Source organism: Vipera berus, assembly GCF_964194415.1.
Source record: "Vipera berus genome assembly, chromosome: 13".
NCBI lineage: Eukaryota > Metazoa > Chordata > Lepidosauria > Squamata > Viperidae > Vipera > Vipera berus.
The window spans coordinates 18,763,632-18,788,930 of record NC_138216.1 but is presented as its reverse complement, the minus strand read 5'-3'; the positions used below and the strand labels follow the sequence as shown (position 1 = coordinate 18,788,930).

The 25,299-nt window shown below is 43.1% G+C and overlaps 2 protein-coding genes across 2 annotated transcripts in view; both read right to left on the bottom strand.

The window, feature by feature from the left end:
- The window catches only part of IL21R (interleukin 21 receptor), a 29,819-nt gene extending 19,400 nt beyond the window's left edge, over positions 1 to 10,419 (bottom strand). Inside the window, exon 1 of the mRNA XM_081338164.1 lies at positions 10,198 to 10,419. The gene's annotated coding sequence lies outside the window, so the exon portion shown is untranslated. The remainder of the gene's footprint in view (positions 1 to 10,197) is intronic.
- A 786-nt stretch (positions 10,420 to 11,205) lies between these two features.
- Positions 11,206 to 25,299, bottom strand: part of IL4R (interleukin 4 receptor) — a 30,358-nt gene continuing 16,264 nt past the window's right edge. Inside the window, exons 5-9 of the mRNA XM_081338163.1 lie at positions 24,837 to 24,987; positions 13,913 to 14,012; positions 12,475 to 12,553; positions 12,338 to 12,387; positions 11,206 to 12,100 (exon numbers count right to left, since the gene is read on the bottom strand). Of these exons, the coding sequence (XP_081194289.1) occupies positions 11,218 to 12,100; positions 12,338 to 12,387; positions 12,475 to 12,553; positions 13,913 to 14,012; positions 24,837 to 24,987 (1,263 nt within the window). The 3' untranslated portion in view covers positions 11,206 to 11,217. The remainder of the gene's footprint in view (positions 12,101 to 12,337; positions 12,388 to 12,474; positions 12,554 to 13,912; positions 14,013 to 24,836; positions 24,988 to 25,299) is intronic.

Here is a 25,299-nt window from a genome sequence, read left to right as displayed (position 1 = left end):
TCCCAGGACTGCTCAGAACAACTGCCTGCCCTCAGCTAAGCAGCACTGGGCTCACTTGGAAGGTGGGGGCCACGGTTGCTACGTTCGGGTGCATTAAGGGGGGGCTTTGTGTGGAGGTAATGTCCCCTGTTCTGTGCTACTTGCAGACAGCCTACCTGCAACTAGCCTCTCTCTGTGGCTAGCATGGAGCTGGCCAGAAATGTCCTCTACATAGCCATCCGCCATAGGTCATGGGTCCAACAGAGGCAACAGGGTGTCCTTCCTATCTAGCACTGAAAGCACAGCAAGGCCCCTCGCAACATTCATCAGGGGACCTTGAGTGATCTTCAGCAATAGATTAAATGCAGGAATGGATCGCTTATGCTCTGCAGAATTATGCGTCCAGTGTTTGTTTTAGACAGCAAGGTCTTCAGTAAGTTCTGTGTTCTTGTTTCAGAGACTGAGTTTCTGTAATTGCCTACTCTCCAAGTAGCAGAAAAATGAATGCAACCCTAAATGTTAACCCTGCTGGGAAGCAGCCAGAGTTTAGCTCTCTCCCACCGCAGCTGGGAAGATCCGTGGCTGCAAAGCTGTTGATGAAAAGGCCACAGTGTGCCCTGCGAGCATGTTTCTTACAGCAAAGCCTTTTCTCAGAAGTAGCTGGGGATTTCCGCTTCTGCGGGGGATTCAGCACTAGCGGCCAACACACTGTGAGACCCAGCATGAAGCACAGAGTGGGCCTCCTCTGCTGCAGACAATCCCTTCAGCCAAGGTTTTTTGTGGCTGACCACAGGCTTATTTATGAGATTAAATGAGTCACAGTTGAGATGGGTTCATATCTCCTCCTGTGAAATACCAATGTGCCAGGGAGAGGGAAAGGACATTTTCCTGGCCATTTGGGCCCAGGCTCTAGGATATGCAGCACGGCTGTACATAGTACACTAATTCCAGGCATTATTGGTCCTGGTAGCTGGGGCTTCTAGCCCACATTTATTGTTATTTCGTTTATTGATTATTAAATTTATATGCTGCCTATCTCACTGTACAAAGTGGCTCTGGGTAGCCTGCACTACAGTGCAACTAGAAATATGAAAACATTACAATTAACAGGAATTAGTTAAAGCTATGAAAGAAGTAGACAAGTGGTAGGAAGGTGGGATCTTTTCTCTGAAGGTTGATTTAGTTGCCTGCAACTGCACGTGGCCATCAGGGGTTGATGGGTAAGCAGAGTTGCAGATGGCCACAAGCAGGCTGATGTAAATACTCCCCAAATCCCAACAGCGCATTGTGCAAAGGTGCGCATCCTGTCTGCTGATTGGTTGATCCGACTTCCTGTTCTGTGATTTGCCGTTTGAGGGCCCCCTAGTTAGAATGTTAATTTGCAGAAATACAAATGGAGCACAGAATAACAGTTGGAAGGGACCTCGGAGATCTTCTAGTCCAACTTCCTGCTCAAGCAGGAAACTCTATATCATTTCAGACAAATGGCTATCCAATCTCTTCTTAAAAACCTCCAGTTCCAGAACACTATTTTATACCAGTGCATTTGGTTTTTCTTGCCTAAGGGTAGAATCTTACTTTTTGCATCATTGACTTATATTTTGTTAGAGAGAGAACCCAGAGTTTGTCTGGCGAGATCTTTCTGGATCCTGAGCCTGTCTTCTGAGGTGCTGGCTATTCCCGCCAGCTTGGTGTCGTCCGCAAATTTGATGAATTCCCTTTCTATCCCCTCATCTAGACCTTTGATAAAGATGCTGAAGAGTCCTGGGTGTAAGATAGAGCCTACACCTTTGCCACTGTCCCCCAATGACAGACGCAGACGCTCCCTGACGTGCAAGCTGGAGAATCTGCTCAACCCTTTGCCAGCCCCCTCCAGCGTAAAGCGCCCCTATCAGGACCAATCGGCCTGATTTTGAGGCTCTTCCGGAAGGCCAAGAGGGTGGGGGCAGATCCTCCAAAGGGGGGGGGGTATGGCAGAAAAGGACCTTCTTCTAGAGCCTGCCAGTCAGGAGTCCTTGCTTGATGGGGTCCACAGCATGCCCTTTCTGCCGGAGCGAATGGGCCAGGCCAACCCCATTGCATCAAGAGGGCTCTTTGGCTAACCTGGCTCCATGCCAGGTACAGGTGGTCTTTGACTCAGGAGCACTTAGCGACCATTCAGCTATAAAAGACCCCCCAAAAGCGACGTATGACCCAGATTCAAAGTTCCATGCTCTGAGTGCCTTTTCCAGTCACATGACTGCATTTTAGACCCTCAGCAACCGGACTGCATTTATGGCCATGCAATAACGTGTTCTGCAATAACGTGGGCACAATTTTTGAGGTTTTTATCGGGAACTGGCATTTACTTCTAGTTTCCAGAGAAAAATGCCCCATAGTGAACATTAAATGATCACTGTGCTTGTCTAATGACCAACACAAACAAGGTCATAAAATTGGGTGTGAACATTTGCTGACCTGCTTGATGACCATCATGACCAGGGCTTTTTTTCTCATAGAACGCTCAGAACAGCGTTCTGGCACCTTTTTTTTGCAAAAAAAAAAAAACAACCTCCCTCTATTGGCTTTCGAAAGCCTATTACAAGAGTAGGCAATCTTGTCTCTTTTATGACTCACGGACTTCAACTCTCAGAAATCCTGAGCCAGCCACACTGAGGGGAAAGAGAGAGGTTTCCAAGCTGAGCCATGTTGGCTCAGGAATTCTGGGATTTGAAGTCCTTGAGTCATAAAAGAGCCAAGGTTGCTTACCCCTGCACTAGAGGAGGACATTAAAATTATTTACAAGGTTACTTCTTTAGGAACTAAACTTTTAGAATCTAAAACAGCTAATTAAAAAAAGCCATCAGGACAGAACCTCACATTTTTCATCTGCTTCTGTCTTTTGGAAGGTAAAATTAGGTAACAAATTAATCTATTTCCTATGTTAACACCTCTGCAATGAAATCAATAAAGGTAACAGGAAAGAAATGAGAAACATTTTTCTCAATGTAATATGTCTAATTTAGATGATGCCAAAATATCTGTATTACATCCAGAAATGCCAACTTTGCAACCAATATTTCTCATCCATAACTATGGCACCCTACGGATACCTGCATACAAATGCTTCTCTAGGATCAGTAACGCAGCACGGATTGCTTTTTCCTTCCAGTAACAGATTGCTGGGAAATACCAAATATGGCCTTGAGAATTCCAACGTTTGTTACAAATTTTTCTGGATGTGGTTGGAAAGAGGCCTAGAAATGCCAGCACAAATACATCACACTTGCTGAACGTGCACACGCAACTAATTACAATCTTCAATTATATGTGATATATCTAAAATGAGATGGGCTGTCTCAACTGCAACTTGCAAACCATTCCGTTTTGTGGCAAAACAACCCAGGACAAGCTGATCAGCAGAGCTTAGAGAGGACTCATTAACACAATTTTTGGGAAGGAAAGAAAAAGAAGGACAGTTTAACATCTTCCAGTTGATGTTATGTAATGTAACATCTTCTGGGAGTTGAAGTCCATGAGTCATAAAAGAGGCAAGGTTGCTTACCCCGGGCCTATTGGCTTTCAAAAGCCAATAGGAATTGCTGCTTAGCGCGCCAAAAAAACTGGCCAGCAAATGTTGCACAGGCAAGTTGTCTGCAGCAAAGGCAGGAAATTTGCACCCCTCCCTGCTGCCCAACTACACCATCTCAACTAGGTAAGTAAGATATTATTTGCAAATAGGATGGCAATAAACAATTTAGGCTGCATTTACATCAGAGCTTTTCAACCTTTTCAGAAATTGTACTACTTTTAGGACTTGACAATATTCAAGTACCACCAGTGCTTAACAAGGTGTCAAAAACTTGCCTAAAAAAAGGGGCTTCCAGTAGCGCTGCCACGCCGAATGGCAGCGTTCTGAAGCCACCCGATCTTGGGATGCGTTAGAGCGCCTGGAGGCAGCAAAAATCAGCTGTCCCGTGGCGCTGAAGTCTCTCCCTCGGGAGAAGAGGGAGAGGCGAGCTTGTTTGGGTAGAGGTAGAGCTCCTCTGTGATTCCCCCAACGTGTTTGGAGGCTAATGGAGTGAGCCCCCTCGGAGCCCAGGCTTTCTCCGCTCTCAGGACGTTTTCACTCCAAAAGGAGTGGAACCAGACGCGACAACTACATCTGCTGCTTAGATGGGACTGTATTTTTTTTCTTTGAGAAGCAGGCAAAGCAAAGCAGGAGGATTTGAATTTTCAAGTTGGATTTTAACTTTAACTCAGACTCATTATCTTCTTCCAGTTTTAAGCTGATGGAAATGGAGTAAAAATGGCGCTGGAATGTTTCTTTCTTGTGTGAATTGACTGTTTTGGAAAATTGTTATATTTTGCAACATAGCAAGAGATACAATCTGCAAGTGATTCTACCCAGTACCGGATTTTGTGTATTTGAAAGCTTGTCCTTTTTTTACTGAAGGATAAGGAACTTTGGGAGAAAAACCTTTATTTTTTCTTCCTTCTCCCTTCTTTTTTTTCTTTTTGAACTTTGATTCTGCTGGGAGAAAGAGGAAATCGAAACCTAAGAGATGGCTGCGAGGCGTGGGGGAGGCCCTACAATCTCTAAAAGTGTTATTTCTTCACCTTTACCACAAGCTGCAGGGCAGACTACAACAAAACCTACAGTACAACCACCTTCCCCCCCACCACCTGCATTTACATTGGCAGACATACAGCAAGTTGTGATGCAGTCAACACAAGTATTGACACAAGTATTACAGCAAGAAATAAAGGAAACAAAGGAAGAATTTGTTAATCAAAATAAACAGATGAGAGAGGATATAGTGCTCGCACTTCAGGGTTTGGCTGCACATATTGAACGCCTGGATGTTCATGTGGATTCAGTTATGGAGTATGTGGAGAATCTGGAAAATAAAATCATCAGTACTGAACAGAAAATAGACAGAGCAGAGGTTAAGATTGATAGAACAGAAGATGAAGTCACCATATCACAATATAAAGACATGGAGTTTGCATTGCGTATCAGAGGCCTTAAAGAGAATCCTAAAGAAGACTTGGAATGGGAAGTGGTACAAGCAGTGGCTCCTGTCTTGAAATGTGAACCTGAAGAATTACTTAAAGAAATGGATAAGACATTTAGGGTTAATTCCTGGATTGCTAGACAGAAAAATTTACCTAGAGATGTAGTGATTTACTTTTCCAGGAGATCAACCAGAAATTCTATTATCCAGGCTTTTTATCAGGAAAGATTTCAAATTGCAGGCCAAGATATTATAATTTTAAAGGAGATACCTCCAAAAATTCTTAGAAAAAGGAAAGATTTCGCTTTTCTGTCCGATGAGCTTAAGAAGCGACAAATTCAGTTTATTTATTTATTTATTTTAATTCCATTTATTTAGCTTAGATGGGAAATACCCAATGGAATTGTGGTGAATTATGCAGGGACGAGGTACAGATTGGATACAATTTTAAAAGCAAAAGATTTTTATACTAAGGTCCTTAAAGCAGGCTCGCCACCGTTTCCTCGAGTCAAAAGAACAGAAGTAAGACAAGAAGACAAACAATTGAGTGAAGGGGCAATGTCATTGCCTCTTGAGGAGATACGGCAGGCGGAGATTATGGAGCAGAGTTTGGCATTAAAGGAGGACCCAAAAGAACAGAGGATGACTAGGGCTGCATACAAGTGTATGGGAAAAGAGCAAAAACAGAAGCCTGTATCTGGTCTAACTACGCAAGATGCGGTTGTTTCAGAGCCTGTGGGAGGAGCACATTCGAAGAGAGCAACAGGTGATCTTCAGGCTATGTTTCAAAGGCTCATGGTCACCAGAGATGGTGAAGTTCCTGACATGGAATGTTAATGGCTTAAATTCACCACAGAAAAGAAAGAAAGTATTTTATTATCTGAAACAACATAAAAATGACATTGTTTGTTTACAAGAGACACATATTGCATTAAAAGACCAAAAGTATCTGATTAATTCCCGATTGGAAACACATTTTGCATCTTTTGCTCTGGACAAGAAGGCTGGAGTGGTCATTTATTTAAGAAAAGACTTTTCGGCTAGATTAATTGAATCGGATAAACAAGGGAGATATGTTAGTATTGAATTAATGTTACAAGGAAAGAAAGTTCTTCTTATTGGATTATATGCTCCAAATCAACAACAGCAAAAATTCTTTAAATTTTTACATCAGAGACTAATTGAATTGGATTACAAATCTGTTATTATGATGGGGGACTGGAATGGAGTTTTGGTCCCATCTGAAGACAAGAAGGGATCCTTCAAAAACTTTTCTAATTCGAAATTGCCCAAAGCTTTTTTTGATTTGAAGGAGGATCTGGAATTAAGAGATGTATGGCGGGAAAGGAATATGAAAGACAGAGATTTTACTTTTTTTGGATAGACATAAATCTTTCTCTAGGATTGACTTTATTTTAATTACTACTGATCTTTTTTCTAGGGTTAAGAACGTTAAGATTTTTCCTAGGACATTGTCGGATCATAGTCCTGTTTGGTTGGAGTTTTTTTGCTGAAAATGGTAGTAGAAGATCCTGGAGACTGAATGAAAATTTATTTACAAATGAGGTGTTCTTGCAGAAATGTAGAGAACATGTGAAAGAATTTTTTGTTATAAATATGCATAAAGGTACATCGATGGGAATGGTTTGGGATGCCAGTAAAGCTTATATGAGAGGGGTCTGCCACAGTGTCAGTCATTCTGGCCCATATGGGTAAGCATGGGCATAATGGTTCACATGAACCCACACTTGATTCAGGAAGGACAGCTTCTTGGGATCCCCATGAAATGTGGGCTTGATTGTGGGTGGATCTACAGGTTGCTGCCCCCAGTAAGCTTGCTGTATGCCTGGCCTCTGGCATTGGGGGTTGCTGAAGGTCCCATCCTTGCAAACCCCTTGGTTGGTGTCCTGGACTGGCAGGGCGTCGGTAACGGTCAGGGCCGGCAGGGTGTCGGTAATGGTCAGGGCTGGCATGGCATTGATAATGGTAAGGGCTCTGCCAGCACACTGGGCTTGATGTTAAAGCTGGTTTAGGCAGCAGGGAGGCAGCATGAGCCATCGCTATGGGACTGGGGCTTCACCGTGGTAGTGGACGGTCTTGGGGACACCTGTTCTCTCGCCCACTGGAGGTCACCTGGTGGATAATCGGCTCCACTTCCCCCATCTTGAGCCAATCAAACTTCTCTCTCAAGTGTTTGACGGAGTGACTGTGGATGGCTGTCAGGTACCTCCATTCCCCTGATTCACGCCAAGCGGCCAACTGCTTTGCCTTTCCTAGCACCGGCGAGCGAGATCTCTGGGACAAGATCAATGGGAACTCAGCTTCCGCAGCCTTAATGATGTTTCTCTATTGCAGGGCAGCATCCGATGGCCAAGTCCCTCTGAGGGTCAGTGCTCCTTCTTGCTGCACCAACCTCTCTGGTGGGATCTCCCAGGCTTTTGGTCTCAGTCCAGCTGCAGGGGCTGCACTCTCTGCTGGGCTGTGGCCTGCATTCCATTTGCCACCGTCTTGCCGAGGCTAGCGGCCGATTCTTCTCCATCTTGATTGTTCTGTTTCACGTAGAGATGTGAATGCTGATTCCTCTTGAAACAGCCAGAATAAACTCAAATGAAATGGAAATAAACAAATTACTTTATTTCTCATGCATCCAATGTCAATAACTCACGGTTACAGCAATGGTCCATCCGGAATGCAAGATTGTAATTTTATCCATCTCATTAGGTAAAAAAATGATGAACTTTCCATCCTGTGCAAAGTTACATGTCGAAGATGGAGCTTGATATTCCCAGCCAGATGACAGGATTCATCCAGAGAGATCGTACAAAGCAGGAAGTCCTGCCATAAATTATGAAAGCTCCACCCACTTAACTAGAAAGCATGGTATTCACTATACAGCTAGACTACAATTCCCATAAGGCATCTTGAGGAAATAACGTTTAACCCTGTAAATGCTACATGTTTTTACATACAATGCTGCTAAAAAGGCTGTATTAACCCTATAAATGCTGAATACACTAACACAGTTCTTACTTCCTAAACTAGATATAAAATGGAGCAGCTGAATGTATACATTGCAGCACATTGACGTCTTCCCTGAGTCTTTGTGGTCCTCCCAAAAGTTTAGGTAGGTGATCAGGGCTCAGGACCCCGTGTTTTAAAATGAATTGGAGTCTTGGTTTAATGTCATGGTTCGGATAGATGAGACCAGTAAAAACAGAACTCCAAGGCAAAAGGTTTCCTTAAAGAACATATTTATTGGCTAGAAAGTATCGGCACAATCAAAAGTGAAACCAAGACTGAAGTTCCCTCCCAAAGGTTACAAAGTTGAACTTCCCACTAATATATCATAAATCACATTCCCCAATAAACTACTTTGGCGGGCTTTCTATTGGAAAGGTCAGCCCACCAAAACCCAAGCAGCTACGATCTTGGTTCCCACAGGACAATTTATTGTTTTGCCTAACCTTAAAGGCACACATCCCCCTCCCAACTGTGGCAACTGAAAACAAAGTTGCAGTGTTGACAACTGCTTTATAAATCCTTAGTAAGACCACACCTGGAATACTGCATCCAGTTTTGGTCCCCACATTACAAAAATGATGTTGAGACTTTGGAAAAAGTGCAAAGAAGGGCAACTAAGTTGATTAAAGGCCTGGAGACTAAAACATATGAAGAACGGTTGCAGGATTTGGTTTGGCTAGTCTAGAGAAAAGAAGAACTAGGGGGGGACATGATAGCAGGATTCCAGTATTTGAAGGGCTGCCACAAAGAGGAAGGGGTCAACTTATTTTCCAAAGCACCAGAAGGCAAGACAAGAAACAACGGATGGAAACTAGCCAAGGAGAGAAGCAATTATAACTAAGGAAAAGCTTCCTAACAGTGAGGACAATTAACCAATGGAACAACTTGCCTTCAGAAGTTGAGGGTGCTCTAACACTGGAGGTTTTTAAGAAAAGACTGGACAGCCACCTGTCCAAAATGGTATAGGATCTCCTGCTTGAGCAGGGGGTTGGACTAGAAGACCTCCAAGGTCCCTTCCAGATGTTCTGATTGAAATCCCTCTACCAAACCACCTGGTTTTGACCTGCCTTGCTCTGTCTGGACAAAATAACGTGTTTTACTGGAAGAGGTGTCTCTGCCCTGTATTAGTAAGGATGGAAAGATTCCCCTCGTTGTGATTGTGGACTGTCATGCAAACTATTACACTTTTTGTGCAAGATTGCCTACAACATGTATTCTCTGGTTCCCTAGAAGATCTGCACGAAGCAATGCCAGAGGCCACTGCCTGAAGAGCTGAATCCAGTTATAACGCCATTGCCCTACACACACACACACACAAACATCGTGTGCATATGTTTACTTCTCTTCTGCCATGTTCTCAGCATATGTTAAATAATAACAATAATGGTTGGAAGACTACTTGCATACATTTATGCTGATTCTATGGCAGGGCTGTGGCCTCCAGATGGTGCTCAGTTGCAGCCCTCATTGGAGAACAGAACAGTCTGACTGGGACAGTGCTGGAATGAGCAAGGATGGGAGTTGCATCCTTCAGGGGTTCTTCGCGGCTCTCAGCTTTAGAGGGATGCAACTGGATAGTTCTGTCTCTACCCTGGCTGAGTGCTTGCAACATGGGACCTGCGTTCTCCCCATGTGCAACAGTGAGACTGGTCACTGACTCTTGGCCAAGCCTTCTACCATCAGTACCAATTCTGGCTTGCCAAGAGGCCCACCAAGTCCTGTTCCCCAAGCATCTCGTGTGACAACTCACTTTGCCTACTAGAGTGGTCCTGCATGAGCCATCAATCTTTCTGCTGCCCCTCCCCCCAATATGTTGGGAATTCCCAAAAATGTGAGCCAAGTTGAGGAGGGGCATGAGCCATGCATTTCAACCATGGTGGAGTCAGAAAAAGGTAAGCAGGGCCCCAACCTGTACAATGGCAGGGCTGTAAATGGGTTGTTTATTTAGTTATTTATTAAATGTATATGCCACCAATCTCACTATCCAAGAGACACCCTTGCAGTTTGCAATGCAATAGAATCATATAAAAGCATTAAGAAGATATAGGAAAAGACTGAAAACTCAAAGCACGGACGCGGGATCTTCTCTCAGTCCACTACCCACCTCCAGCATGGGGGGCCCTAGTGGGGCCCCAAGCCAACCAGCAGAGCAGGTTTTGAGGCTCTTCTGGGAAGAGAGGCAGATGGGGATGGATCTCACCTTGAGAAGCACGATGTTCCAAAGAGTAGGGGCCATGGCAGAAAAGGCCCTTCTCCTAGACCCTGCCAGCTGAAGTTCCTTGACCGATGGGGTCTGCAGCAAGCCCCGTCTGCTGGAGTGAATGGGGCAGGCTAGTCCTGTTGGGGCGAGATGGTTCCTTTCACAACCTGGTCCCATGAAGGGCTTTAAAGATGCAAAACAGCATCTTGAACTGGAGGGAAACTGGGAACCAGTGCAGCCAGCTGTGGGACAGGGTAATCAGAGAGAGAGAGAGAGGGGGGGGAGAGAGTGTCCCCTCCACTAGTTAGGTAGGTCTGGAAGACTTTTAAAGGTCTCATGGCTCTGCCATGCATGTGCGTTTGTGTGGCTTCCCTGGCCCCTGGACAGTGGTGTCCCCTCTCCTTTAGGTAGAGAAGGGGAAGACCTGAACTGCGCTGCACTCCTCATACCAAGCATAACAGATCCGGAAGGCCCCAGAGCTTTCTTGCATCCCTCCAGGCAAGACCCCATGAGGAGGTGGCCTTCCTTCTTTCCAGGGCGACCCTCCTCGCTCCAGCCTGCCCTCCCCTCCCAGCCGTGGCCTCTCCAACTGCAGGAAGAGCAAGGAAGGCCAACCGGAGGGATGGAGGTCCTGGAGGGCAAGTGGGGCGGGGCGGGCAAGCTGCCCACAGCAGCCACTTTCTAGAGGAAGGGGCATAACCCAGGCCCCATTCTGTAGCCATGGCTCTAGGAAGACCTGAAATTGGGAAGGGGCACAAGCTGGGACAGATGCGGAACACCCCATGATGTAGACTGCCTGATCCACCACGCACATTCCCTGTTGACAGTCCACAGAAAGCTGCAAATTGTGAAACGAGGAAATGGGTTTCCAGCAGTGAGCTTAATCTGCTTTTATCTGAAAAGGTGTCATGTCTGTTTCGCTCCGAGTTTAAGCACAATCTCCCTTTTTTCTTTTTTTCAGGTTCTTCATGAGTTCCCTGCCCCTAAGAAGCCTCTCTTGAATGCTTGGAGGAAAGGCTTCTACAGGGGCTCCACACACAACTCTGGGGAAGTGAGGCTGCTCTGGAGGGCACAGCTGAAGGCCCGGTAGCCGGAGAAGAAAGCCGCCTTCGGACCAGGCAGGCTCACGCCAGAGGCCTGCAGAGCAGAAGCTCCCAAGGCCACGCTCTGCTCTGGAGGGAAAAGCCACGTTTCTGGGACGGCCGCTCCATAAAGAGAGAAAGCATTTTGGCCTGCTGGGAAGCCTCCAGAAGTGTCTGGCAGTGGCAGAAGACCGGGACTGGTGCTACCCCAGGCTTGCTGGCTTTGGCCTTCTTGGGCAACACAAGGCCACTGACTCCAAGACGGGCCGAAGCCGCTCCCTGGCTGAGCCTCCAGGCTGCTGAAGGACTTGTAGCCTGGAGCCGAGGGGGCGGCAGGGCTGATCTCTGCCTGAGGGAGGGCAGTGCAGGAGGGATCCGGCAGCGAGCTCTCTGGCCCAGGCAGCCAGTCGGCGTGTCCTTCGGAAGTGGCTAGGCCTTGCCCTGATAAAGACAGCTGCAGCCCAGAGCCCTCGGGCACCACCTGGCAGCCTTGGTAAGTAGGCTGGGAGAAACCCTCCAGGCAGCCGGGCTTCTCTGGAGTGATGCAGCTTTGGGGGGAGGTTGCCGTGACCCCCAGATCCCCTGTGCTCAGGACACCCTGCAGAAGGTCCCTGAAGAGACCGGCCACCGCGTCTTCATGTGGGACGTGCTCCGTCTCTTCCTCTGCCTCTTCCAGGCTGCCCGGTTTCACATCTCCAGCGCTGCAGCCTGTGGTTAGAGACCCTTCGCTCAAGAAGACTTCTTCAGGGACTAAAAAGGGCTCCTGGTTCACACTTAGAGGCGGATGAGGGAGATCAGCACCACCTTTGCTTGGAAACTGCCTGCAGTTTGCATGTCAGGAAGGAAAGACAGGAGGATCAGTGTATGGCCAAGAGCATGAGGGGAGGCCCCTGCGCTTGTTTGCCTTCCCCCTCCTGCTGCCTGGCGGCTCATCGGCCTCCCCCCCCACCACAGACTCCCCCTCAGCTTCGATGACGCAGCCAGGGACAGCTCTAGAGTAGCAGACCCCGCCCTGCCCTTCCTCAGAGGCCAGAGCAGCTGCTCTCCGCTCCACCTACCGTCTGCGGGAGTCCCAGGGAGCCGTCTCCATCTTGCCAAAGACCCAAAACTGAAAGAAGCAGGAAGACGCTTGAGGGTGCTTGTCTGGAGGGTGCCCTCCCCCCCCGCAAAAAGGAGCCGCCCTGGGGAAGCCTACCAATTTTCCCGCCATTATATCCTCTGCCATTTTGCTCTTGCGGGGACTTGGGATCGTGTCCCACCATTTCTTCTTCACCCTGCAAAGCAAGAAAAGAACTCACTGCATTATCTGAAGTGGCCCTCAGCAAGCCTCACAAGAGCAGACAAGAGCCAGGCAGGACAGGCAGTGCCTGCGCTGGATGCCCCATACGCCTGAGGCTTTAAGACCCCTGCACAGGGGAGTTGTCTTAGGCACCATTTGAATGGTCGTAATATTGCGTGCTTCCCCTCCTCTCCTTCAGATTGATTCCAGCGGGGGTGGGAGGAAATTGAGGCTGAGCTCTTTGGGAAACCACTCAGGGCTTGATCTCTCTTGACTTCTAGTTAACATCTCCAGGAGGCTGCTGAGTGAGGTGGCTGTTACAAACAAAATCCTTTATGGCTCAGGGCCTGGTTACCTGCGTATCTCCAGGTATGTCTGCCCACCTTGCTAGGTCCAGCCAAGCACCTGGTCCTGTTGTTAAAATTGTATCACCTTGTGAGACATGCCTGTTCTAGAGCTGGCTGTGTCCGTGGGGCAGAATCCCACACCCCAATATCTACTCCCCTCCAGTCTGGGGTTACTTAGGAACGCTCTGCAAAGAAGGCTCTTTCAAAAGGCAATTTCTCATCCCATCCTGGAGAGGGAGGGGGACTCTGTTCCCCGGTTTTTGCAGTTTCGTTCTCTAATGTAGCAATATTTATTTTCTGTTTACTGTTTGCTACTTGTTTATTGATTTAAATGTTTATTTTATTAAAGAGTTTTACAAAAACAAAATTTTACAATATATCCCCAAATCCCTCCCACCCCAAACCCACCCACTTCCCCCCCCACTTCCCAGAGCTAAATACAGGATTATAGTTACAATAATCATATTCTAAATAAAAATTATACATAATATAAAAGGTAAAGGTAAAGGTTCCCCCGCACATGCGTGCTAGTCGTTTCCGACTCTAGGGGCCGGTGCTCATCTCCGTTTCAAAGCCGAAGAGCCAGCGTTTGTCCGAGGACGTCTCCGTGGTCATGTGGCCAGCATGACTAGACGCCAAAGGCGCACGGAACGCTGTTACCTTCCCACCGTAGTGGTCCCTATTTTTCTACTTGCATTTTTACGTGCTTTCGAACTACCAAATTTATAATGTGCTTTAACTCCCCTTTAACATAACTACAAACAAAGTACCAATAACAATATCCCACTAAAATCTACTCATAAGCTAAATGGAACTTTTTAGTCCCATATTTGTTCTGAATATAATTTATCCATCTCCTCCAAACTGAAATATATCTTTCCTGTGAATGATCTTTCAAATAAGCAGAAAAATAAGCTGCTTATTGATTTAAATGTTGTAGGGGACTGAGAGTCACTTGAATGCCGGAGGCGGCTTATAAAACGAGCAAACCAATAAATGAAACCTACCACAGGAAACAGAGGTAGCAGAAGAGAATGAGACTGATGATCATCATACACAGCAAAAAGATGGACGTCGAGGATTTATTTTCAGAGTTGCGCTCAAAGTCTGCAAAAGGAGGAAAGGATGGAGATCAGCATCAACTCAGGACCGCTCAAGTGGCTGAGCTGGAAAAAATTTGGGCTGAGGCTCTGCCAAATGCTTTGGGCTGAGCATAAAGGTATGTTTGGCTGAAGAAGGAGCAGGAGTGGGTGAGAAGCACTACCAGCTCTCTCACTTGCCTGACTCTCCCCAGACATGCCATGCCATGGCAACCCCCCACCCTCACCCCCTGTAACCATTTTGTCCTCTTGACCTGGGGCCAATCTCGAAGGGTGTCCTGGCATCAGCTGATTCCACAGCAAAGCCTGCCGAGTAGGTCACATGAGTGTTGCAAAAATACAGTAAATGAGGGGAGTCTTAACCCTAGCATTAGTTAAACTGCCAAGCAAGGTTTTCCCAGGAAATTCCTGGCTTGTCTTGCTGACAACTTTCTTTGGGATGGAGAAGGCCCAGAAGGATTACTTATCCTTGACTGGATGCTGATGGACAGAGAAGACTTGACACTGATTGGCACAACCAAGTTGCCGCAGAACAACTGAAGGAGTGATTGAAGAAGTTCTCAACATCATCTTCTCCTGGACCCAACCCATTAGGAAGACAACCTCCACGCATATCTTGGACTTCAAAAAAGCAGATTTTGGTGAACTCAGAGCAAATACCAGCAGGATCCTACAGCAGGAGGAACTAATGGGAAAAGGACTCTTAAGATGGGTGGAGGCTCCCAAAAAAGCATATTAAAAGCATAACTGCAAACATGAGGGAAAATGGAGAACAATTTGAGACAAGGGAGCTTCACAGATAGTTGAAAACAAACATACATAGTTGAAAACAAACATCGGAGTCCTAGCGGACAATCACTTCAATATGAGCCAGCCGTGTGCTGCAGCTGCCGAGAAAGCCAACACAGTGCTAGGCTGCATTAACAGAGGGATAGAATCAAGATCACATGAAGTGTTAATACCGCTTTACAAGGCCTTGGTGAGGCCACACTTGGAATCCGGCATCCAGTTTTGGTCACCACGATGTAAAAAAGATGTCGAGACTCTAGATAGAGTACAGAGAAGAGCAACAAAGATGATTAGGGGGCTGGAGGCTAAAACATATAGGGAACAGTTGCTGGAATTGGGTATGTGTAGTTTAACGAAGAGAAGGGTGAGGGGTGACAGGATAGCAGTGTTCCAATATCTCAGGGGCTGCCACAAAGAAGAAGGAGTCAAGCTATTCTCCAAAGCGCCCGAAGGCAGGACAAGAAGCAACGGATGGAAACTAATCAAGGAGAGAAGCAACCTAGAACTAAGGAGAAACTTCCTGACAGTTAGAACAATTAACCAGTAGAACAACCTGCCTCCAGAAGTGGTGAATGCTCCAACACTGGAAGTTTTTAAGAAGAGACTGGACAGCCATTTGTCTGAAATGGTATAGGGTTTCCTGCCTGAGCAGTGGGTTGGGCTAGATGACCTTCAAGGTCCCTTCCAACTTATTATTATTATTATTGTTGTTGTTGTTGTTGTTGTTATTGACTGGGAGTCGAAAGAGAGGTGTCCAAATTCCAGAGCTGTGGCCAGGGAAGGCGAAGCTCAATGAACAATGCTCAGAACAACCTAAAGGCTTGTTTGGGTATCTTAAACACAAAAAGGAAAAAGAAAAAAAAGGGGAAACCAGCATTTTAGTGGATGGACAAATTTTAAAGCTGCTTGATTCCTCTCTGGTTCAGTCTTCTCCAATAAGAATTGGTATGGCTACTCTAGTGAAAAGAAGGACTAGGGGAGGACATGACAGCAGTCTTCCAACATTTGAGGGGCTGCCACAGAGAAGGGGGGGGCTGTCAACCTAAGCACCCAAAGCAGGACAAGAAGCAGTGGATGGAAGCTGGTCAAGGAGAGAAGTAGCCTAGAACTAAAAAGAAATTTCCTGAGAACAATTAACCAGTCGACCAGAAGCCCTGGGTGCTCCATCCCTGGAGGCTTTCAAGAAGAGACTGGACAGCCCCTTGTCTGGAATGGTAGAGGGTCTCCTGCTTGAGCAGGGGGTTGGAGCAGAAGACCTCTGTTATTCTGTTAACAGAAATAAGGTGCTTCACCTGGAAACTGTCAGTCCTTCTTTATTGCAACCCTTAACGTGCCAAAAGCAAAGGTAATAGGAGACCTAAAGTGATGCCCAAAAGGCATTTGATAAAGTTTCCTGGCAATTTATGACTCAACAACTAAAAATAATGGACTTTGGACAAAACTTTATAAATATGATTGAAACAATATACCACAAACAAACAGCAAAAGTGATTGTGAACAGAGACTACAGAGAGAATTTTGAGATAAGAAAAGGTACAAGTCAAGGATGTCCACTATCTCCATTGTTATTTATCTTAACTTTGGAAGTTTTAAACAGAAATATTAGACAAGATACAGAAATTAAAGAACTAGAAATAAAAGGTGAAACTTATAAGGGACAGGTAGCAAAACCTGCAAAGAGCTCCTCCGAAAGTAAAAGCTTTATTTTATTTTACTTTATTTTTATTTTAACTTTGTAACCTCTTTTAATATTTTTAACTTTGTGAAAGTTATAAATTGCAAGCACTTGCAGATGACTTGGTATTTATTTTAGAAGAACCGTTAGAGATGATTCCTAAATTATTGGAAAAGATAGAACAGTATGGAGAGATAGCAGGTCTGAAAATAAACAGAGAAAAAACTAAAGCGATAGTTAAAAATCTCACAGATAAGCAAAAAGCCCAGAAAAAATAGAACTACAAATAGTTAAAAAGGTTAAATACCTAGGAATACATTGAACAGCAAGATATTCAATGATAAAAGAAGATAACTATATAAAATTATTGAACCAAATAAGATTGGACCTAGAAAAATGGAAAAACTTGCAATCGTCCATGTTACGAAGAATTTGTACATTGAAAATGAATATACTACCAAAAATACTGTTTCTATTTCAAATGATACCTATAAAACTAGAGATATTTTTTTAAGACTTCAATTCATTAATTTTGAAATTTATTTGGCAAGGAAAGAAATCTAGGATTAAACTGAAAATGCTACAAGAAGCTAAGGAAAATGGAGGTTTTGGCTTGCCAGTGTGGGTTTTATATTATTAAGCATCTGTATTAGCATGAGTAAAAGAAGGGATAACTCTCAGAAACAAAAAGGTTGTTATATTTGGAGGGACACGACTTACAACTTGGTTGGCACGCCTTTTTATGGCATGGGAAAAATAGAATGCATAAGTACGGTACTTTCAGAACCACTATATAAAAAACCCATTACTATTAACATGGGAAAAAATAAAATGTAAAATATGTTTGAAAATGCCAGGATGGCTTTCAACAGTGGAAGCATTTATACATCCAAATTTAGTTAATTTTGAGAAAATATGGACATATAGAGATATTCTAAATTCTGAAGGGAATTTAAAATCTAAGCAAGAGATGGAAAATCAGGGTCTATCATGGTGGACATACTTATTAATGCAAGTTAGATATGATAAAGATGTCAAACTGTATGGATTTTATAAAGAGCAGACCTTGTTTGATCAGACATTATTTACTTCTGATGAGAAACTAATTAAGAAAATCTATAAATTTTTATTGAATTTGAAAATGGAAGATGAACAAGTTAAAGAATGAAATTCAATGATGAAAAAAGTAAGGTTCTACATTTAGGCAGGAAAAATCAAATGCACAGGTATAGTATAGGTGGTACCTTGCTCAATAGTAGTAACTGTGAGAGGGATCTCGGAGTCTTAGTAGACAATCACTTCAATATGAGCCAGCAGTGTGCTGCAGCTGCCAAAAAAGCCAACACAGTGCTAGGCTGCATTAACAGAGGGATAGAATCAAGATCACGTGAAGTGTTAATACCGCTTTACAATGCCTTGGTAAGGCCACACCTGTAATACTGCATCCAGTTTTGGTCACCACGATGTAAAAAAGATGTCGAGACTCTAGAAAGGGTACAGAGAAGAGCAACAAAGATGATTAGGGGGCTGGAGGCTAAAACATATAGGGAACGGTTGCTGGAATTGGGTATGTGTAGTTTAACGAAGAGAAGGGTGAGGGGTGACATGATAGCAGTGTTCCAATATCTCAGGGGCTACCACAAAGAAGAGGGAGTCAAGCTATTCTCCAAAGCACCTGAAAGCAGGACAAGAAGCAACGGATGGAAACTAGTCAAGGAGAGAAGCAACCTGGAATTAAGGAGAAACTTCCTGACAGAACAATTAACCAGTGGAACAACCTGCCTCCAGAGGCGGTGAAGGCTCCAACACTGGAGGTTTTTAAGAAGAGACTGGACAGCCATTTGCCTGAAATGGTATAGGGTTTCCTGCCTGAGCAGGGGGTTGGACTAGATGACCTCCAAGGTCCCTTCCAACTTATTATTATTATTATTATTATTATTATTATTATTATTATTATTATTATTATTATTATTATTATTATTAACAATGATAACATGGGCAAAGAAATTTGGATATAACATAAGAATTAGAAAAATGGCGAAACTTGTGGGAAAAATTATAAATTGACAATTGCAGCTTCTTTTTTTTTTTTATTGAAAAGTTTTAACATACAATTTTTCCCTTAAAAAAATCCCCCCTCGCCCACCCTTCTCCCTCCCCCCCTTCCTCCCCCCCCTCCCCCCTCCCCCCCGACTTCCCAGAGCTAAATACAAGGTATATATAAAAAAAAACAATCATAAACAACCATATATTAACAACCATAAACTCTAAAATCTATCACTCTCTAGCTTATATAGGATAAAACAAACCTTAATAATATTAAATATATATATAAAAAAACTAATATAGAAAAAGAAACAAAGAAAAAAGCCTTATTCAAATATAAAACTTCTTAACCCTATCCTTATTCTGGATAAACTCAAACCATTCTCTCCCTTCCATAATATAGCGTTCCTGCAAGTAATCTTGCAAATAGGCCAAAATCTTCGCCATTTCAACCAAATCGGAAACCTCTAAAGCCCACTCTTCTATGGTCGGCAGTTCCTCTTTCCAGTACTAACCTATCAAAAATCTTGCTGCCGTAATTAAAACCTTTTTACAGGTCCACCATATATGAAAATATATTACGTCTTCATCACCGCACCTCCAACATTTAGGCTAATGATTCAAATACATACTTAGCTTTTTAAAATCTAAATACCATCTATAAAACATTTTGTAAAAATTCTGTCTTAGATTTCAAACTTGTTTAAATTTTACATTCCTCACCCAAATCTTTTCCCACCTCCCACTACTTGGCTGTAAGTACGTTGTGAAAGTTCCATAGACTTCTGCTGTTCTTGTTCTTTTATCTTCTTTGATCGTTTTAAAGCAGCACGCGTCACCCTCTGTTCTCTAGGATCATCCAAAGGTGTTATAACTTGATCTCCTCCAGCAGCATTCTCCTCTGTCTGTCCATCTTCAGCCTCTTGATGTTCTCCTTCTCCAGATCCCTTTGCAGCTTCCAGAAGTGTTAATGGAGTTGCTTTTAAAACATTATTATAAAAATCACGCGCTTGCATCACAGTAACCAGACGATACCTTTTACCTTCATGCGTCACCATCAGCCCAGCTGGGATCTCCCATCTAAACCTTATATCTCGTTGCTTGAGCTCTTGCACAAGAAATGTAAAATCCTTCCTTCTCCTTAAAATCTTTGGAGGAATTTCTTTTAGAACCAAAACTTCTTGATCAGCAATCACGACTTTAGTGTCATAGGCAGCTTGTATAACTTCATCTCTAATTTCCCTTTTTGCAAAATAAACCACCACATCTCTAGGCAACTTTCTCTGTCTAGCAATCCATGAATTCACACGAAACACTTTATCCATGCCTCCTTTTATTTCGGATGCTGGCTGATTCAATACCACTTCAAGAGCCTCAGAAACCAGCTGCTTTAGGTCTTCCTTAATATTCTCCTTTAAACCTCTGATTCTAATGGCAAACTGCATCTGGAAATATTGAGCAAGACTCAATTCTCTATCCATTTTATCTCTTAAATCTTCATTCTCCAGTACTTTTGCTTCTAATATGGCATTCTTTTGAGTCAAATCTTCCACTTTTTCATCCAAATCTTCCACACATTCAGCCACTTTATACACTGAAGACAAAATGTCTGCCTTCATCACCCTGAACTTCTGTTCCATCCTCTCCTCCATTCTCTCCTCCAACTTCTTCAATTTCTCCTCCATCTGTGCAAATTTCTCACCAATTGATTGATTAATTGATTCCAAAAGTACCTGGGCATGTTTATCCAAAGCATCTCGTAAATCCTTCAGTGTCAATACATCAGGAGGATGCAACGCCTGTAATGATGATTGTTGCACCAGAGAAGATCCACCACTCCGAAGAGTTTTAGGGGGAGGTTTAGCCGCCATCTTTAACTTTCAATTGTGACGCACTTTCACTTAAAGTTTAAAAAAATCCATCAAGCTCGAGAGTAAAATAAAATAATCCTCTTCACCTTTTTCTCTTGTACCGCTCTGCCTGCTTCTTTTAATCCATAGTCCTTCCTTCAGGCAGGGGTGGTCGCAGACGCCTGGCTCTGCTCCATGAAGTCAGGAGCAGAGGCGCTGGCCAGCTGGGAGCGACCCAGGCTACGGGGGAGTTCGATCCTTCAGCCGCCCAAGCTGCAAGCTCAGGCGGCCCCGGAGAACTCGACCCCTACCTGGGGCCTCACCCCCTCCTCTTCTCCCGAGGAGGGGGCTTCAAATTCGCCCGAACAGCTGATCGGCGCTGTTTCGGGCGAAAATCACTCAGCTGAGCCGCGGGCAGCCCGGGAAGGCTGTCTCCGGCGCCGCGGAGCCACCGGAAGTCGACAATTGCAGCTTCTTATAAAGAAAATTTATATAAAATGTTTTATAGATGGCACTTGCCACCAGCAAGATTGGCAAAAACATTAAAAAATATGTCACATAGATGTTGGAAATGTAAACATGTCAGGTACTTATTATCATGTATGGTGGATATGTGTTGAAGCAAAGAGATACTGGAAAAAAATATATACTTGGCTAGAAAAGATGTTGGGAAAACATGTAGATTTTAAACCTGAACTTTTTTTATTATGTATTATGCCAGAAAAGATTGATTAAACAAAGTATATGTTTGATTTTACATGTGATAACAGCGGCAAGAATCATATTTGCACAATATTGGAAAAAGGAAAAATTACCATCAGAGGAAGAAATAATTAAAAAAATATTAGAATGTGCAGAAATGGACAGACTTACTATGAGGTTGAAAGAAAAAGAAGAAACAGAATACTATCAGACTCGTTTTATCAATGGCTGGAGAAAAGAATAAAGGATTAAATTTGTATTAGTGAATGATAAAGTCAGACAACACGTTGTTGAATAAGTACTATTGAATTGTATGGGGAAAATTAATAAAAATTTTACCAAAAAAAAGATTGGTGATATTAGATAAGACTTGTACTTGGAGAGCATAAAGGTTTTGAATATCTGGAGGGGGGAAACAAAATTGCTAAGCTTGTAAGCTTGCTTAGCAAAATTGCTAAGCTTATTGCTAAGCTTGTAAGCCGCCCTGAGTCTTCAGAGAAGGGCGGGATATAAATGGAATTAAAAAAAATAAATAAAAAAATGGATGCTGCATACTCAACTAAAAGTGGTAAGAAAACATACCCTACACCTCCATTTGAAGCCCCCACCCAGGCTAATCAAGGATTTGCAGGAGTGATGCCTCAAGAAAAAAACAAATACTTTTCAGAAGGAAGTATATTCTATGCTACAACTAATTGACCAGACAATTGTTGCACATGAAGAAGACACAGAAAGAAACCATGATGAGATTAAAAACAATCTAGCTAACATAAATGAGCAAATCTCTAAATTAAATCTACAACTAGAAAATTCCCAGATAACGACTACAAAGTATGAACAAATAACCCTGAAATCAGAAGCAGAGGAAATTGACCCAAAGATGGAAGAGATAAAAGAAGGGAAATATAAACTACCATATACAAATAAAACACTGCAAGACTTAGCTACAATAATGAAAGTGGAAAAGGCACATTACCCCTTAGCTCAGCAAAATATACTGGATGACAAGGAAGAAGATCTTAAAAAATGGACTATAGAGCTGCTAAGGGAAATGTCAGAACTTGGGAGACAAAAAATGAAAAGAGAAGCTGAGGGAGAAGGAAAGTGGGAGTTGCTTAAGGAATATAAATGGAATTCCCCCTCAAAATTATCCCACCCAAATTGTCTTCCTCATTCCAAGCAGTTTTCACAAAAATAGAAGGAAAGCTTTTGGTGATTTAATTGCCTTGGCCTGGAAAGCTATTTGGCAAAGAAAGAAAGAAAGAAAGAAAGCAAGAGTTAGATTTAAACAACAGAAGATTTGATCTACCAGAGGGGGCATATGATTAAATATCTGATTGAATATTATTAAAAGAACATATAACCCTTAGATACAATTAGACTTTTACAATAAAAGATATGATTTAGAATTAGAATAGCACGTTTTTTTCTTTTTTGATGTGGGAAATAGGAAAATAAGAGGATGGCTGGTATGAATGAAATTCTTAGCTATATAAATGTAATTAATCTTGAGAAACTCATAACTGACAGATATTCCGAATATGGATGGGAAATCAAACTTAAATAAGAGCCTGAAAATCAGGATAGTGATTTAACAAAGAGATTTTAATTGCAAACAATTGAAATATATATTGGCTAGAAAAGAGGTTATGAATTGATATTATTGTTATTTGTATAATATTAGAAAAATATGATGAGGATGTTTATATTTGACTTTGTATGCACCAACAGTAGCAAGAACTGTAATTGTATAATGTGGGTGAAATGAAAACAAATTGGGGAAGAAAGGAGGATCAGGGAAAAAACACTGGATTGTGCAGAATTGAATAGATTTATATTGAAGAAATTAATGTTAAGTATGTGAAACCAGACAACACGTTGTTTACTAAGCAGTAAAGACTGTAATTGTTAAAAACCAATAAAACATTTTTTAAAAAAATATCAATATGGCTTTTTGCCTAAAAGACCGCTGAGGGGTAATATAAACATATTCTTAACATACTAGAATATAATCAATATAATCAATATAATAAAAAACAAGCCGTGTTGATATTTCTTGTTGTGGAGAAAGCATTTACCATTTGAATTGGATTTTTTTTGTTTAATTTTTTGGGAAACAATGTATTTTAAAGATAATTTTATCAAATGAGTAAAATCGATACATAACTCACAAATAGCACTAATAGCACAAATAGTACTTAATGGTAAATTGACTTAACCTTGTGAGATACACAAATGAGCAAGACAAGGTTGGCTGCTTTCACAGCTGTTGTTCAGTTTGGCTTTGGAGGTTCTTACTAGAGATAATATGAGAGAATAACTGGGGTGAAAGTAACAAAGCAGTTATATAAAATAGAAAGCATATACAGTTTGGTTTTAATCGTTGAACATTCCTTGGAGGGAATAGAAATATTATTGGAAAAACTGAAAGAATTTGGTTTCTGCTATGATTCTAGGCCAGGACCATCTCAGAAGTGCAGGTGGCTCAGAGGGATGAGTTACAAGGGGCAGGGAAGGGTGGATCTGAATGGCTGCAAGTGAGCACCACATCAGTTCAGAGGTACAGAAACGTGGATATTTTCCTTCAGAGCCCATCAGGCATTTGAAGGAGCCGTGTCCTTCTTCTTCCCAGGATCCTGGGCGTTTCTTGCATCAAGAGGAAGAAGATGGAGCACAATGCACAGCCAAGGCTTGGGCAAGAACTCAAAGTTAAACAGAAGAAGGCTAGGATGTCTGGGGACAGAGTGCAAGACAATGGCCCCTTCTGCCCATAACATTTCTTCATTTCTTGCCTGAGACAGGATGAGGGGTTGCTGCAATCTAGTGCTCCTCTAGTTCCGGACTTTGCGTGCAAAACCATTTCTGCATTCTTCTGAAGCATTTCCCGTGAGATGAAGGAGACTTAGCATACCGTAAGATTTTTAAGCTCAGGATCCCATCCTAAGAGCCTGGCTTTGTCAAGCTCTGCACTTCCACAGGTGGGAGAAAAAGGCTATGTTTACAGGCAGCTTTGCAGGACTGGTGATCTCTACATAGTCTCCTTTCCTTCCTTTGTCCCATCGTTTCTAATGGACAGCACTTTATGTCTTCACCAAATCGCTGTCTTCTATTACTTGTGTGTTTCTAGACTTGGCTGGCTACTGATGTAGCAGTGCAAATTCCAAAGAACTAACATTGTTTTTTAAAAAGTATTATACTGCTTCCTTTAGCAAAATGTGGTTGTTTCTGCCTTATTACTAACCGAACATGCTTAAATGTTTAGTAATTAATTACTTCTTCTTAGGCTATAATTCCTCCGTTTCTGGTTATATACTGTAGACAAGAACTGCATTTTTTACAATACAATTAAACCAATAGATTAAGTCCAATCCCTTTCCCTGAAGAAATCCAATAAATTAAGGGGAAATTAATCATCTTGAATAGGAACTACCTGACTCCCCTACAAGGAAAAAGTTGTTAGTTAACCTTGGAAAAATTCTTTGCTGTACAGGAATTATACACTGTAGAAAAATCTCTTTAATTTCGCTCCTAGCTAATTGCGGTATTACAACATCTACTTAGAAATACAAACAGTGCTTAGCTGTAAATATTTAGAGATTTTCCCCTCAGAAGCCACTGCTGAAGTGTCGATAATGGGTGCACAATTCAGAATAGTTGTAAGGCAGCAAACAATCCGGAAGACTCTCAACCAGAATGTTCTACGCTTGTTCCGCCCTGGGAACCTGAGAGGCAGCTTCCCCGGAGCAGAAGTGGCCTTGAGCACACTCACCATTCAACCATTCACAAGTAGCACTCCACTCGCTCCACCTTTCCCCCCAGAGGTTCAACCCATAGCGGACGCTCGCTTTGTAGGTGGAGTGTGGACGGAGCTTGTCTGCAAAGATGATGTGATGGGATGAGTCCTCTGGAACAATGATTTTCTGGAAAGAGAAAAACACATGTCAGCACTCAAACACAGCAGCAGCAGCAGCAGCAGCAGCAGGTGAGGGAGATAACTTTGAGGGAAATAGGCAAGACCTGTTAGCTTGGCAAAGGGGGCTAAAACATTCCTTAAGTCTTGGGACGCGTTTGGAAGAAGCTGATCCACTGGGATGCAAGGGGGAGGGGAGGCTGAGCCCAATCAGACCAAAAGATTGTTGGTCAAAGCAGCTTTTGCTTTCCTCTGGAATTGATCCCCTGGGCTGATCCGTCTTAGGGGGCTCACACACGATGCATAGCCTGGACCTTGAAGT